Raw genomic sequence first — 13,621 nt, 5'->3', positions numbered from 1 at the left:
TGATATATGGATGTCTTAATTCTTTGACACACTTTTGATCGTTATGTGTTTTAAACAATCAGTAAGTAAGAGCTTGTTATTTAAAAAAATTTTTTTATGAGTCAAGTATTTTACAGAAGACCAAACAGGAACACAGAATTAAAGTTTCTCCTTTTTGCTTCCCAAAAAACAAACCCTACCTGTGTGAATTAGCTGCTTTTACCCTCCAGTCTCCCAAAACCTTCCATCTGAAACCTGTCCTTTTCTGTCTTCCCCTTTTTACTTTTCTTTGTCTCCGCTGTTTATCCATCTACTGGCTGACAGTGTCTTTACATCCAAAATGCAAAGCAGACAGATGGGCGTCTCAGGAAAGAACATGACCAAGAGCACCAGCATCGGCGGGGATATGTACACACTGGAGAAGAATGATGGCAGCCAGTCAGATACTGCAGTGGGCACTGTTGGCGGTGGTGGCAAAAAGAGACGCTCCAGCATCGGTGCAAAGATGGTTGCCATCGTGGGTCTCTCACGGAAAAGCCGTAGCACGTCACAACTCAGCCAAACTGGTAGGAACTGGAATTTTTTCCCTTCACAAACTATCATTTAAATGTACATTATGTGTATGTATTGTGGCTTAATCATTTAGATATCCCTTTGGAGTTGCCTAATCAACAACATTCTACAAATGAAGAAAATGGTCAAACATCTTTTTTTTTCTCTGGACACTTACTAAACTTGTTTGTTTGTTTTGCGAAGATCCTTTTCAGGTTGGACTGAGGCTTTTATTTTTCTGCTTGCTGGAACCTGCTTAAATCACTAATTCCTTGTTTCTCAGGAGCCAACATGAGCTGCTCAGCTTCTGATTTGGGGAGATCCTTACTGCAAGTTTCTGAAGGGTCATTGAAATGTTGCAAAATTCCTTTCTTTTGTCACAAATAGTGTTTGTGTCTTTCAATATGGTTTTGTTTGTTTTCACATCTGAACAGGCAATCTTATTTTGAAATTAAATGATTTTCCTGAACAAATTATATATTTTATTGCTTTAGGACAAATGGTTTATTCCTTTAAAATTAATTTCTTTTCAGCTTATAAGCATATTCACCATGAGTATAAATATTCTTCATTTCTATTTACCTCAATTAAAATTTGATACTGAAATATTCTACCTAGGAAAAATGGAGTTTTTCTGCTTTGATGCCTAAAGCATTTACAAACTTACGCATTTTTTTCTTTTCCTCCTATTTCAGGGAAAATCCATATAATGCACTCTGAAAAGCTCTCGTTGTCAATTGAGAAAGCTGTATAGGGCAAGTGTATTTTACATAGAAAAATGTAACTTGTATTTTAATGACAGACATATAGATAAAGTGTTTAAGCAATTTACGTAGTTATGCATTTATATTTTTATATATTTTAAGGTACATACATAAGATATACTGTATGTTCAGTATTTAAGCAAAACTGTTGTAACGTCATCATGGGGTTCAACATAAGTTTATAGTGTTCAGCTGTGTATGACCCCATCTGAAGGTCTCCATTGTGCTAACCAGCATTCAAACACTGATAAGAGATTTTTCAGTTCTCTGGAAAGCTTGCAGTTCATATTGTGAAACCAAAGTGATGAGATTTTTAATCTACAAGTAAATTGAGCAAAACTGTTATTTTCAATGTCAGAAATTGTGGTAAACTTTGTAAGAGGGGAAAGAAAGGGTAAGACTGCAGAGGGAGGAGGAGTACAGAAAGAGAGGAGGGATCTTGAGTGTGTCTTACTGAATGCAAGACAGGAGTGAATGAAGAAGAGGGAAAAGAACATATATAGTAAAAGCTCTGAATATCATGCAGACTCCATCAGTAGGCAAGTCTTGCATCACTCTCATGTTTTACCAATTCACTTGTGAGTTATGGAAATGGCATTTTCATATACATTTCTACTTTCCCTGAGCTCAAATGAATGCAAGGCAAAAGATTACTTATCTTTATGCAGATCTGGGAAGTGTCTGGTTGGGCAATAAAAAAAGAAAAAGCTAATTAACTCACCTAGAAATTTAAATTTTACTCATGTGATAGCATGCAGGTATGTAACTTTTTTGATGTATTTGAATATTGAGTCTAATACAATACAGTACAGTACTAGTTCTGATTTAATCTTGTTTCTCTTACTGTACAAGACGTTAAATTGGATGCCGTCTCTTTATGTTGTTCAAGTATGTCTTAGCACTAGCAAGAATCCATATTGTGTGGTTTGCCTAGATTTGATTTAAATACCATGCTGTCTTAGTTATTTGGGACTTTTGATCTGAAGTTCTTCTTTCTGTTATATCCAGTCAGTTGCCCAAAACCTGAGTCAAGACAGGGAGATATGTGAAATGTAATTCTTTCGAAAGTACTCAAGATCTCTTGACCTGTTGACTGTGAATGGGTTGTTCTGTAAAGCTCTTGAATAACAAGCTATATTTCAGTGCTGAGAGAGAAGCATCAGGAACAAGGAGTGCCCACACAACCCTGGCTGGCAGCCCTTCTCCCATGGCTGCTCCCTGGGAGAGATCTGTGCTTGCTCTAGCCTGTGACTGGCCCCAGCAAGAGCAGACAGTGAACCTCCTGCTGCTTTCTGGACAGGCCTCTGGGATATTGGTTGGATATGGGTTGTTTCGTAAAGATGTTACCGCACACCAGATCCTGCTGTCCTATTTGACAGTGCTCCTCAGGGGCCTTGTCTGGTGGCCACACGTGGCTGCACCTAACAGGACAGGCATGCACATCATTTAAATACTTGGGTCATGTGAACACACTGATCATACCATATATGTATGGTTCTATGTCTCCAATGACACAAGATAATGACCTGCTGGGTGCATGAGGGTGAGGTCACATCACAAAGTGTCTTGCATGTTTTAAGCATCTTTCAATATGAGGGCAGTCAGACACTGGAACAGGTTGCTCAGAGAAACTGTGGATGCCCCATACCTGGAAGTGTTCAAGGCCAGGTTGGACAGGGGTTTGAGCAACATGGTCTGGTGGAAGGTGTCCCTGCCTGTGTCAGGTTGGTTGAAACTGAATGATCTTTAAGATGCCTTCCAACCCAAAGCATTCTATGATTCTACCCATCAGAGCATCTTAAAGAAAATACTGGACAACAGTGTTGTACGTGAACGCTAGAGGTTTAAAACCTGCAGTTAATATAGTTAATGAATGTATATATTTCCCTGGTTTATCCCACTGTGTTTCTGTTTTCAGATAGTAAGTGCCTGCACAAAAAATCATGTACTGGTACAAGCATTGATGCGAGGTCTGGGATCAAAACACTAATGTGCTGTAGACATCCTGTAAGTACAGTGTTCTGGAGCTGAGAGGCAGGGGATACTCAGGTGGCACCACAGAGAAACTGGTTGAAGTATAAAGGGCTCTTAGTTAAATTCTTAAGAAATTATGTCATTCAATTGGTCAGCTAAGTATCTTCTTACATATCAGGCTTGAAAAGCATACAGATATCATGAGATAACAATACGATTCTATAGAAAGTTGTGGTCATATTTATAGCAACTAGGCTTTTATAAACTGTGTGCTCATACTGAAGTCAGTGAAGAAATGCCTATCAGTAACTGAAACTTTTTCAAGTGTTTTGTAAGCATCGTATTTTATAACTATATGCCATAAGTTTTTCTGAAAGTAGGTCATCATACCTGTTTTCAGGACTCTGAATCAGACTTAGAATAAATGTCTTATAAGGTCCATTTTTACTGTCTTTTCAAATTAGTATTATCTTATTTCTTGTTATTTGGCGTAATATTAAGAAATTGACACAAAGTATTTTTTTATTCTGGTCTGGAATTCTTTTAGTGTATTCAGGTAGGAACAGTTGTTTGGGTTTTTACAGGTAAAGGGTATGTTGATTTGTTGCTATAGGTGGGAGTAAAAGGATTAACTATTGTTGTTTTCATTATTATTGTTGTTGTTACTATTATTATTAATATCATTATTATTACCTAACAACAGTATTTGGACTTCATTCACCTATGGCTATATATTCTTCAGAATATATATAGTGCATAGTCTCTCCAGAGATAGAACTGACTACATCTGAAATATGAAAAAAAAAAGTAAGCATTTATTTTTCCTGCTGACCAAGCCCATCAAGGGTAATTTATGAGATTCAAATAATAGTTCAAGAAGTTGAAAAGATCTGACCTCATTAACTTAGGCAGGAGGAACTGATCTTTTCAGATTATTGTAGCAAGATAATCCAAGTGTGTTCTCATATCCATTACATGAAAAGATCTTCAGTGTTGCTCTATGGATCACCGTTGTTACGGGAAAGGAAAGAGCAAAAAAAAAAATGCAAGTGTTAAGATCATGGGAATACAGAAAACATGAATAAAAATAGATGAGAGTCATTCTCTATTTTCCATTTCATCTTAAAGGAGAGCTGTAATTTATTTCTTAGAAGTTCATACTCTTTTTAGCAATGTATATCACTGCTGTAATATTTCTTTCCAATTATTTGTTTTAATGAAAATTTTAGTTGTGAGGATATACAAGATCAGTATTTCATGAACTTATTTGATGCATTTCAAAGCAACTTAGGGGAAAAAAAAATCGGAAATTCCTACAATTAAGCTAAAGATTGGATGACACAAAACTGCTTTTATTTAATGTATGTTTTACGTAAGATAAGACTTAAGTAAAAGACAAGATACTATAGTGTAGAATGGCAAGGTAAATCAGAATTTATTTTAGTTCTGGTTCCTGTACCTTTTTAGTGCTACAAAAAGTAGATAAAGGAATAGTCCCTACAACTAAGTCCAGCAAACATTCCTAGAAGCTAACATTTGGTGGGGTGGGAAGAGTTTATGTTGTACCCTTCGGGTCCTGATTCCACAGGCATTCTTCCTTGTGGAAAAGATGGTTTTCTTTACAGAGGAAAATAAAATATAAAATGCAAATCCCAAGCAGTGCCTTAACAGTGTTTGCTTAGCTATACATACCTGGAATGCAATCCTTTCCCTGCAGGACAGTCCTGAGGAAACTGATGACCAAGTTTCCATACATGTGCAGACCTGTAACACTCTGTATGTTAAAAGCCAGATTTTATATTCTGTATGGTTAGTAGGGTGAAACTATGGTCTAAAGTGCTGTACTCATAAGTAGAATAGTCTCAGTTATGTCTGTCATTAACCAACCATGTAGCCTGTAGATCAATTTCTTCAATTACTGGAATAATTGAAGAGATTGTGTTGGGAACATCAGTCTTGGTCTTGTGTGGAATTTCACATTCCTCAATTCAAAGTTCAGATTGATATAAAAAACAGTCTTCTACCACACATACAATACATATGTTTCCTACTAAAAAGATGATTAACCATTTCCACCATTGGTAACTAAGGAAGGAACAACGTGAATGCCTTTCATTGTCTAAAATGAGATAGAATATAAGCAAATAACTTACTGAACTAAAAGTGTATGTCTTCTCATAATATACATTGTTATTTTCTATCCCTGAAATTAATTTGTATGGCCAAAAGTGATATCATCATTCACTACTCTTAATCTGGCTATGTATTTCATTTTTTTTAATCATATATATAATTCAAGTGATTTGAAGCAAGCCATTTATTTGAGATTTTATTTCCTCTCCTATTTGAGAGACAAATTGCTAATGTTAATAAATTGCTTTAATGTGTAGAATTATACTTGTATCAGTATTCCTGATTTGTGATCTGATTTAGTTTCAAAATGAACACATATTACATTGATAGAAATATAGGATTAGCCGTTGACAAGCAATTAAGGCCAATTTGTCCTACTGATCAGTTGGGAACTGTGACCTGAATCTTTTACCAAAGAGAAAGTACCATTGTAATAAATACATTACCGGGAGCATTAATCAGCTTTTAGTAAATAAACTCTGGAGAGTATGCAAATAAATAAATAGACTCTAAATGCAAATTGAAAAGGCTGACTATGCAGGCTTTTAACTGTATTTTACTAAAGTGATAGATTTCTTTATTTTAAATGTTTTTCTTCCACATGTAGAAGAAGACTAGGAAAGAAAATAAGTCAGTACAAAATTTTTGCACCTCTCCTCAATGGATTTTCTGTGGAGGAAGCAGGTATATAGTTGTAGGCATTTATATGAGTAAAAACTTCTACTTATATTTCCAAAATCATTTCCTGTGTTGCCAACCCTTTCCCTAAAACACAGTTTACTTACATTACATCTTGATCTCATTATTAATGGAGAAAAAGGAGAAAGCTATAGGTGAGATCAGAATGTTTAATTCTACCTTCCACAAGATTTTCTTCTTTCCATAATTAGAGGTAAAAATAGAGAGAGAAATGTACAGTGATCTTTCTTGGCAAGAACACTGCTAAGCTATCTTTTCCTATTGAGAGCAGAAAAATTCTCATGAGATCCCTGCCAAAAAAATATACGTATCATCAAAAAACTTTAAAGCTGTTTTATTTATTTAAGTTCGTTCTTTGTGTTGTTACATAAGGAAAACCCAGCACAGGCCTTTCGGAATTAATACAATCTAGAGATCATTTCTTTTTTAGGCTATGTGAGACCTATTCAACAGAATAATTTAGGTGTTCCTTAAGGAAACTTCAATTTGAATTGCGGTGGATGGCCACACTCAATGTGAATGTCCAGTTGGAAAATAGTAATGAGTGGTGTCCCTCAGGGACTGGTGTTGGGACTGGTCTTGCTCAGCATCTTTGTTGGTGACATGGACAGTGGGATTGAGTGCGCCCTCAGCAAGTTTGCCGATGACACCAAGCTGTGTGGTTCAGTTGATACCCTGGAGGGAAGAAATGCCATCCAGAGGGACCTTGACATGCCTGTGAGGTGGGCTGATGCCAACCTCATGAAGTTTAACCATGCCAAGGGCAAGGTCCTGCACCTGGGTCAGAGCAATCCCAGGCACAGCTACAGGTTGGGCAGAGAAGAGATTCAGAGCAGCCCTGTGGAGAAGGACTTGGGGGTGTTGGTCAATGAGAAAATGAACATGGGCCAGCTGTGTGATTGGATATAAGGAAGAAATTCTTTCCTGTCAGGGTGGTGAGGCACTGGAATGGGTTGCCCAGGGGGGCTGTGAATGCTTCATCCCTGGTGGTGTTCAAGGCCAGGTTGGAGAGCCCCTTGGGTGACATGGTTTAGTGTGAGGTGTCCCTGCCCATGGCAGGGGGGTTGGAACTAGATGATCTTAAGGTCCTTTCCAACCCTAACTATTCTAAGATTCTATGATTCTATGTAATTTATAAAACAATTACCTGAAAATAAAAAGTCATGAAAATAGCCCTAAAAGGAAAGGTGGTATTAGAGTCATGCTTTGCAGACTAATTCAGAACAGATCTCTGGCTTTGGTTTACAACTTAGGTGGGTGTTGCAGTATTAAAAAAAATTAGTTTTGCTGCACTCATATTGTCCATTTTAGCTGTCTGTTGTTTGTCTGTATTATAAATAAGAATAATCTTTCTCTTCATAGGATAAAATGGGGAAGAAAACATTATAGGGCTTCTTTTAAACACTGTACAAGATATACAACTCATGGGAATCATTCAGATACTGAGAATACAGTTGTGGGGGCTTTTCATACTTTTGGGCTCTTTGTGCTTATGTCCCCCATAATGAACTGGGGTATGCCTCCTATGCATCTCCAGACCAGTTAGGTTGGTTTTGTCTTCCATGGAAGAAATGTGATGATTCTACCACTCAAAACTTACACGTGCCACTAACAGAAAACTCTTACAGGAGAATTATATTAACAACAGAGTAATTTAATATTAGCTAAGTGTATCAGTGATAATTCACAGAAAATACACAAGCTACCAATGCATCCAGAAGCTGAACCCTTTACACACAAACAAATTACTCTAAGCATTAGCATACAGTCATGTCTATTATCAATCTTTATTTGCTTTATTGTGTCTTCCTTTTTTTTTTGGGGGGGGGGGTGTGTGCTAGCAAAACCTTCAGTTTGCAAAATCATGGATATATTCTCTTGGTTTCAATATATGAGAGATTCAGCTTCTGCTTCTCTAAAGATGTAATAAAAGAGAGTGGTAGCCAAAACTACATTTCTTGATCAGAGTCTTGCAGCTGCAGTTTGTAAAGCTTACCAGAACTGTCCCTAAGGAAAAATGTGCAGGACCTGTGTTTTCTGAATGCTGATGTGTGTCAGTAGCTTCACATGCACAGAATTGCACAGAAATGCACAAAATTGAATGGAAAATTAGGATAATAAGGCTAATTTGGGGGAATTTAGACACCCTTAGGGCTATAAGCCAGATTTTTCAGGTTTATTTCTTTGGAACAAGATGCCAAATTCCTGTGCATTGAGGCACTTGTATCCTTTTTTAAACTTTTTGTTCATATCTGACTTTTGCAGTCTCTACTGAGAAGTGAGACAAACATGTGGGAGGATAAGAGGAGAAAAGTTACCTGAGACCAGCAGAAGTCAATGGAGAGCCAAAATATAAACCTAAAACATGTCAAGTCCCTGTTCCATGATTTAGCAACACAACAAAAAAAGAATTTGTGAAATTAGTTTCATGTCCTTCTGGGTATAAATTGACCTTTTTAACTATGAACAAACCCAGGTTATTTTTTTATTGTTTTTTAATTTGATGAACTAAACCACATCCTTGTACCATGTATAAAATTGCAAACAATTACCAAATGCTTTGGCAATGTATAGTGAGGGGTCTGAAGACAAGTACGTCTAAATTGGTAGATATTCAAATGCTATTCTACCAATTTCTAAGTGAGACTAAAATTATGAAAATCAAGGATCACCTGCTACAAGCTCAGGAGTGCTGCATCCCAACTAAAAGGAAGTGCAGCAGGAGGGCCAGGAGACCTCCTTGGATGGATAAGGAGCTCCTGAGGAAAATTCAAATGAAAAAAGAGGCTTATAATAAGTGGAAGCAAGGCCAGGTGGCATGGGAAGTGTACAGGGATGTTGTCCGGGAAGCTAGGGACCAGGTTAGGAAAGCTAAGGCCCAGTTAGAATTAAACTTCGCCAGAGGTATTAAAGATAACAGGAACGGATTCTACAAGTACATAGCAAATAAAAAACAGGCTAGGGAAAATGTAGGCCCCCTCAGGAAGCTCTCAGGAGAACTGGCTACACAGGATTTGGAGAAGGCTGAGGTTCTGAATGACTTCTTTGCCTCGGTCTTCACTGGCAAAGGCTCTGACCAAACCACCCAAGTCTTGAAAGGCAGACATAGAGACTGTGAGAATGAAGAACTTGCGCCCACTGTAGGAGAGGAACTGGTTCGAGACCATCTTAAAAACCTGAATGTGCACAAGTCCGTGGGTCCTGATGAGATCCATCCGTGGGTCCTGAAGGAGCTGGAGAATGAAGTTGCGAAGCCACTGGCCATCATATTTGAGAAATCATGGCAGTCAGGTGAAGTTCCCGAAGACTGGAAAAAGGGAAATATAACCCCCGTTTTCAAGAAGGGGAAAATGGATGACCCGGGGAATTACAGACCACTCAGTCTCACCTCTGTGCCTGGCAAAATCTTGGAGCAGATTCTCCTGGAAGGCATGCTAAGGCACATGAAAATCAACAAGGTGCTTGGTGACAGCCAGCATGGGTTCACTAGGGGGAAATCCTGCCTGACCAATTTGGTGGCCTTCTATGATGGGGCTACAGAACTGATGGACAGGGGTAGAGCAGTTGATGTCATCTACCTGGACTTGTGTAAAGCGTTCGACACTGTCCCACGTGACATCCTTGTCTCTGAATTGGAGGGACATCAATTTGATGGATGGACCACTCGGTGGATAAAGAACTGGCTGGATGGCCGCACACAAAGAGTTGTGGTCAATGGCTCAATGTCCGGCTGGAGACCAGTAACGAGTGGTGTCCCTCAGGGATCGGTGTTGGGACCGGTCTTGTTCAACATCTTTGTCGCTGACATGGACAGTGGGATTGAGTGCGCCCTCAGCAAGTTTGCCGATGACACCAAGCTGTGTGGTTCGGTTGATATGCTGGAGGGAAGGAATGCCATCCAGAGGGACCTTGACACACTTGTGAGGTGGGCTGATGCCAACCTTATGAATTTTAACCATGCCAAGTGCAAGGTCCTACACCTGGGTCAGAGCAATTCCAGGCACAGCTACAGGTTGGGTGGAGATGAGATTCAGAGCAGCCCTAAGGAAAAGGACTTGGGGGTGTTGGTCGATGAGAAGATGAACATGAGCAGGCAGTGTGCGCTTGCAGCCCAGAAAGCCAACCGTATCCTGGGCTGCATCAAAAGCAGCATGACCAGCAGGTCGAAGGAGGTGATCCTGCCCCTCTACTCTGTTCTCGTGAGACCTCACTTGGAGTATTGTGTGCAGTTCTGGTGTCCTCAACATAAAAAGGACATGGAACTGTTGGAACAAGTCCAGAGGAGGGCCACGAGGATGATCAGGGGACTGGAGCACCTCCTGTATGAAGACAGGCAGAGAAAGTTGGGGCTGTTCAGCCTGAAGAAGAGAAGGCTGCGTGGAGACCTCCTAGCAGCCTTCCAGTATCTGAAGGGGGGCTATAGGGGTGCTGGAGAGGGACTCTTCATTAGAGACTGTAGTGAAAGGACAAGGGGTAATGGGTTAAAACTTAAACAGGGGAAGTTTAGGTTGGATATAAGAAGGAAATTCTTTCCTGTTAGGGTGGTGAGGCACTGGAATGGGTTGCCCAGGGAGGTTGTGAATGCTCCATCCCTGGCAGTGTTCAGGACCAGATTGGACGAGGCCTTGGGTGATATGATTTAGCGTAAAGGTGTCCCTGCCCATGGCAGGGGGTTGGAACTAGATGATCTTAAGGTCCTTTCCAACCCTAACTATTCTATGATTCTATGTTTCTCTGATTATAAATTCAGTGGAAACTTGAGAATCTAGCTTAAGGAGTGCACTGGTGAACTCTGTATTTTTGCTATTTTTTTATGGTTTAGTAGTTTACAAGTGAGGAATTCCTCCAAGATTTTTTTTTTTTCATATCAGTACAAGTTGTATTATTGCATTTTGATTACTGCTTGAACAAATTGATAGGATTTTCTCTAATACTGTTAGGTATATGTGAGTTCAATTAAACTCTCCCTGCTCAAGGGAATATTTTAAAAGGAGCCAAAACTTGTCATTGAGAACATCACAAAAGGAAGAATACATGCAAGTTATTCTTAAACTATTCCTAATGGAGCATATTTAGGAAAAGGTGGATGATTCCCTAAGAAAGGCAAAGATTTACTTTTTTTCCTCATCAGCTGAATAATTTGTGTTATGGTTCCTTGTGTAGCTGCATAAGATGATGCACAGATCCTTTGGGAGATATTTTTCTTTGGAGTCCTACATTTTATTGTGAAGCAACCAAAACATAAGTCTCAGCACTGGGAAGGGGTTTGCCTTTTCATACCCATTTTTTGTTTTCCCTGTGCTTGTGTGAATGGCACTAATTTATTTTTACTGACATGATCTTTTAATTACAGTATGAAATACTAAACTGCTTATCGAGGCCTTGGGTGATATGGTTTAGTGTGAGGTGTCCCTGCCCATGGCAGGGGGGTTGGAACTAGATGATCTTAAGGTCCTTTCCAACCCTAACTATTCCATGATTCTATGATTCTATGTTATCCTGCATGAATTAAAACTCTGCTCCGAAAGTTGCATTCAGATTTTATCCCATTTTGTAACTATAATACTCTAATATTTAGGCTTTGCCTTTGTCTAGGTAGAATTTAGTGCCAGCAAAAATTATTTTTAGCTCAGTCTATGAAATCACATTGAGACCGAATTGAAAATATTCACAGTAGTAAGTGCTCTTCTTGTGAATATTTGTGCAGTAAGACCTGTCAAGAACAGATTTGTACTGTGAAGGAAAGATTACTTCACTCTGATTAACTAAATTAATTAATAGTTACCAACATTACTTAGGTCTTTTTATAAGATGGATATGTTAAATATTTTTGAAAATGTTAAATTACTGCAATATTTTGTGTTAAACCTGCAGTGGCAAGGTAGTGCCATATTTAACAAATATATTACATGGAAAAGGTAATATAGTAACACCTTACAAGATAAAACTGATTTTTGTAGAAACTCTGTATTGTGGATGTTCTAAAATCTGTAAGTTACATGTTCTAGTAAGGCAATATTGTCATTTTTTTTAAAATAGCATAAAATTATGCTATGATATATGAACACCAAAAAAATTCTTTACAGATCTGTTTAACAACTGAATTTATTTACTCAGTGATTTCTGAATTTTATCAATAACAAGATTTTTTTTCCAATAAGCATTCATATAAACACTGACTTAATTAAATGCCAACATTTTATAATTTTGAAATTAGTCTTTAATATTTGTTTTATTATTTTCAGTAAGAGTATGCAAGATTGAGAAATTTGAAACTTTAAACTCATGGTTTGGAATCCTTATATTTGTGCAAATTCATGAATCCTGAAAGGGTCTTCCAAACTAAAATAGCACCACTGTTGAATTCGAAGGTCTAGTTAGTAGCATTGTCTGTGTTTCACTAAAATGTGCTTTTTCTTGAATACAGCAAAGAAATTCTTCCCCCTGCTACCAGCTGTATTTCCTTGTTGTGTCACTGTCTCAGTTAAATATGTCCTATTTGTTTCTGCAGTTTTCATTTCAGTTGGTTCCTTGGTGGAGTTTGTAGGCAACTGAAAAGTTTTAGTTCTTGATCTCTGTATATCATGAAATGTGTTACTTGACTGAAAATTGAGCTCCAGAGAATTAAAAAAAAAAAAAAAATCATTTATGTGGACATTTGTAACTTTGAGGAAGAAAAGGGTTTAGGCAGACTTTTTATTATTTGCCCGTTGTAAAGACATTCTGATTTTATTTCTGAGGCTAAATATTATTTACAAATGTTGGACATTAGCTGTGTACATGTGTTTTCTATTAAACATATGAGTAGTTCCACTGAAGGTTGTGGTACATTTGAGGGATACTGAGCCTCAAAAAAGGAGGGAAGCCATATGAATCCACTTTTCACACTACAGCAATCCTGCTTTCTGCTTCAGCTGTCTTTATCTGCTAAGACCACTAAAGGATGAGAACTGGAGAATCCTTAAGCTGTCATGCTGCTTCCTTTACTATACTTTGTGCTTAACTTCACCATCTTATCAATAGCCAAAGTCATGTCTTCATCAGTAAAGGGACAGAAATGCTAGGAAGCATAGAAAATCACTTGCAGTTAAATAGGTGAAATACATAAAAGTCTGGAGAGAATTTCTCACTGTGCTGTTCCATCAGCTACCAATTGGCTGAAGACCATCCTGCTGTAGGAGTTACCTTTAAAAGTACCACTTCTCGGCTAGCATGCAAGCCAAGAAACTTCTCATATTCCATTGATGTACTGACAGAAGCCAGGTGCCTGAACAGCCTAGAGGTCAGGATGCATGCAAACTAAGAGATCAGTCACTTCATCAGCTTCCTTACGGAGAAGTCTGTGAGTGCTCAGTGCACAGCAGAAGTCATTAACTTGCATGCCTTTTGCTGTTCCATTTAAACAAGTGCTTTCATGCAACATGTTGGCAGATTAGAGGAATTGTTGAACAGAACCCCACTGGGAAAAGGATTCTTTGCAATTTTGAAATGAATTTTCTCAGATGGTCCAAGCTGGATCT

At 38.3% G+C, this 13,621-nt stretch overlaps 1 protein-coding gene across 49 annotated transcripts in view; it reads left to right on the top strand.

Moving 5' to 3' along the window:
* The window catches only part of RIMS2 (regulating synaptic membrane exocytosis 2), a 457,644-nt gene that overhangs the window by 407,807 nt on the left and 36,216 nt on the right, over window positions 1-13,621 (top strand). For 32 of the 49 annotated variants that reach the window (XM_061447907.1, XM_061447901.1, XM_061447897.1 and 29 more), the window contains one exon: window positions 304-545. The exons of the other annotated variants lie outside the window; for them this stretch is intronic. In XM_061447907.1, coding sequence (XP_061303891.1) covers window positions 304-545 — 242 coding nt within the window. The remainder of the gene's footprint in view (window positions 1-303; window positions 546-13,621) is intronic. 49 annotated transcript variants of the gene reach the window in all.

The sequence above is a fragment of the Pezoporus flaviventris genome, unplaced genomic scaffold (genome assembly GCF_033815535.1).
Source record: "Pezoporus flaviventris isolate CSIRO_AGI_PZ_B2104156 unplaced genomic scaffold, CSIRO_AGI_Pfla_v1 ptg000007l, whole genome shotgun sequence".
Taxonomy (NCBI): domain Eukaryota; kingdom Metazoa; phylum Chordata; class Aves; order Psittaciformes; family Psittacidae; genus Pezoporus; species Pezoporus flaviventris.
The sequence above is the reverse complement of the archived record's forward strand: the minus strand, read 5'-3'. Positions and strand labels throughout refer to the sequence as shown.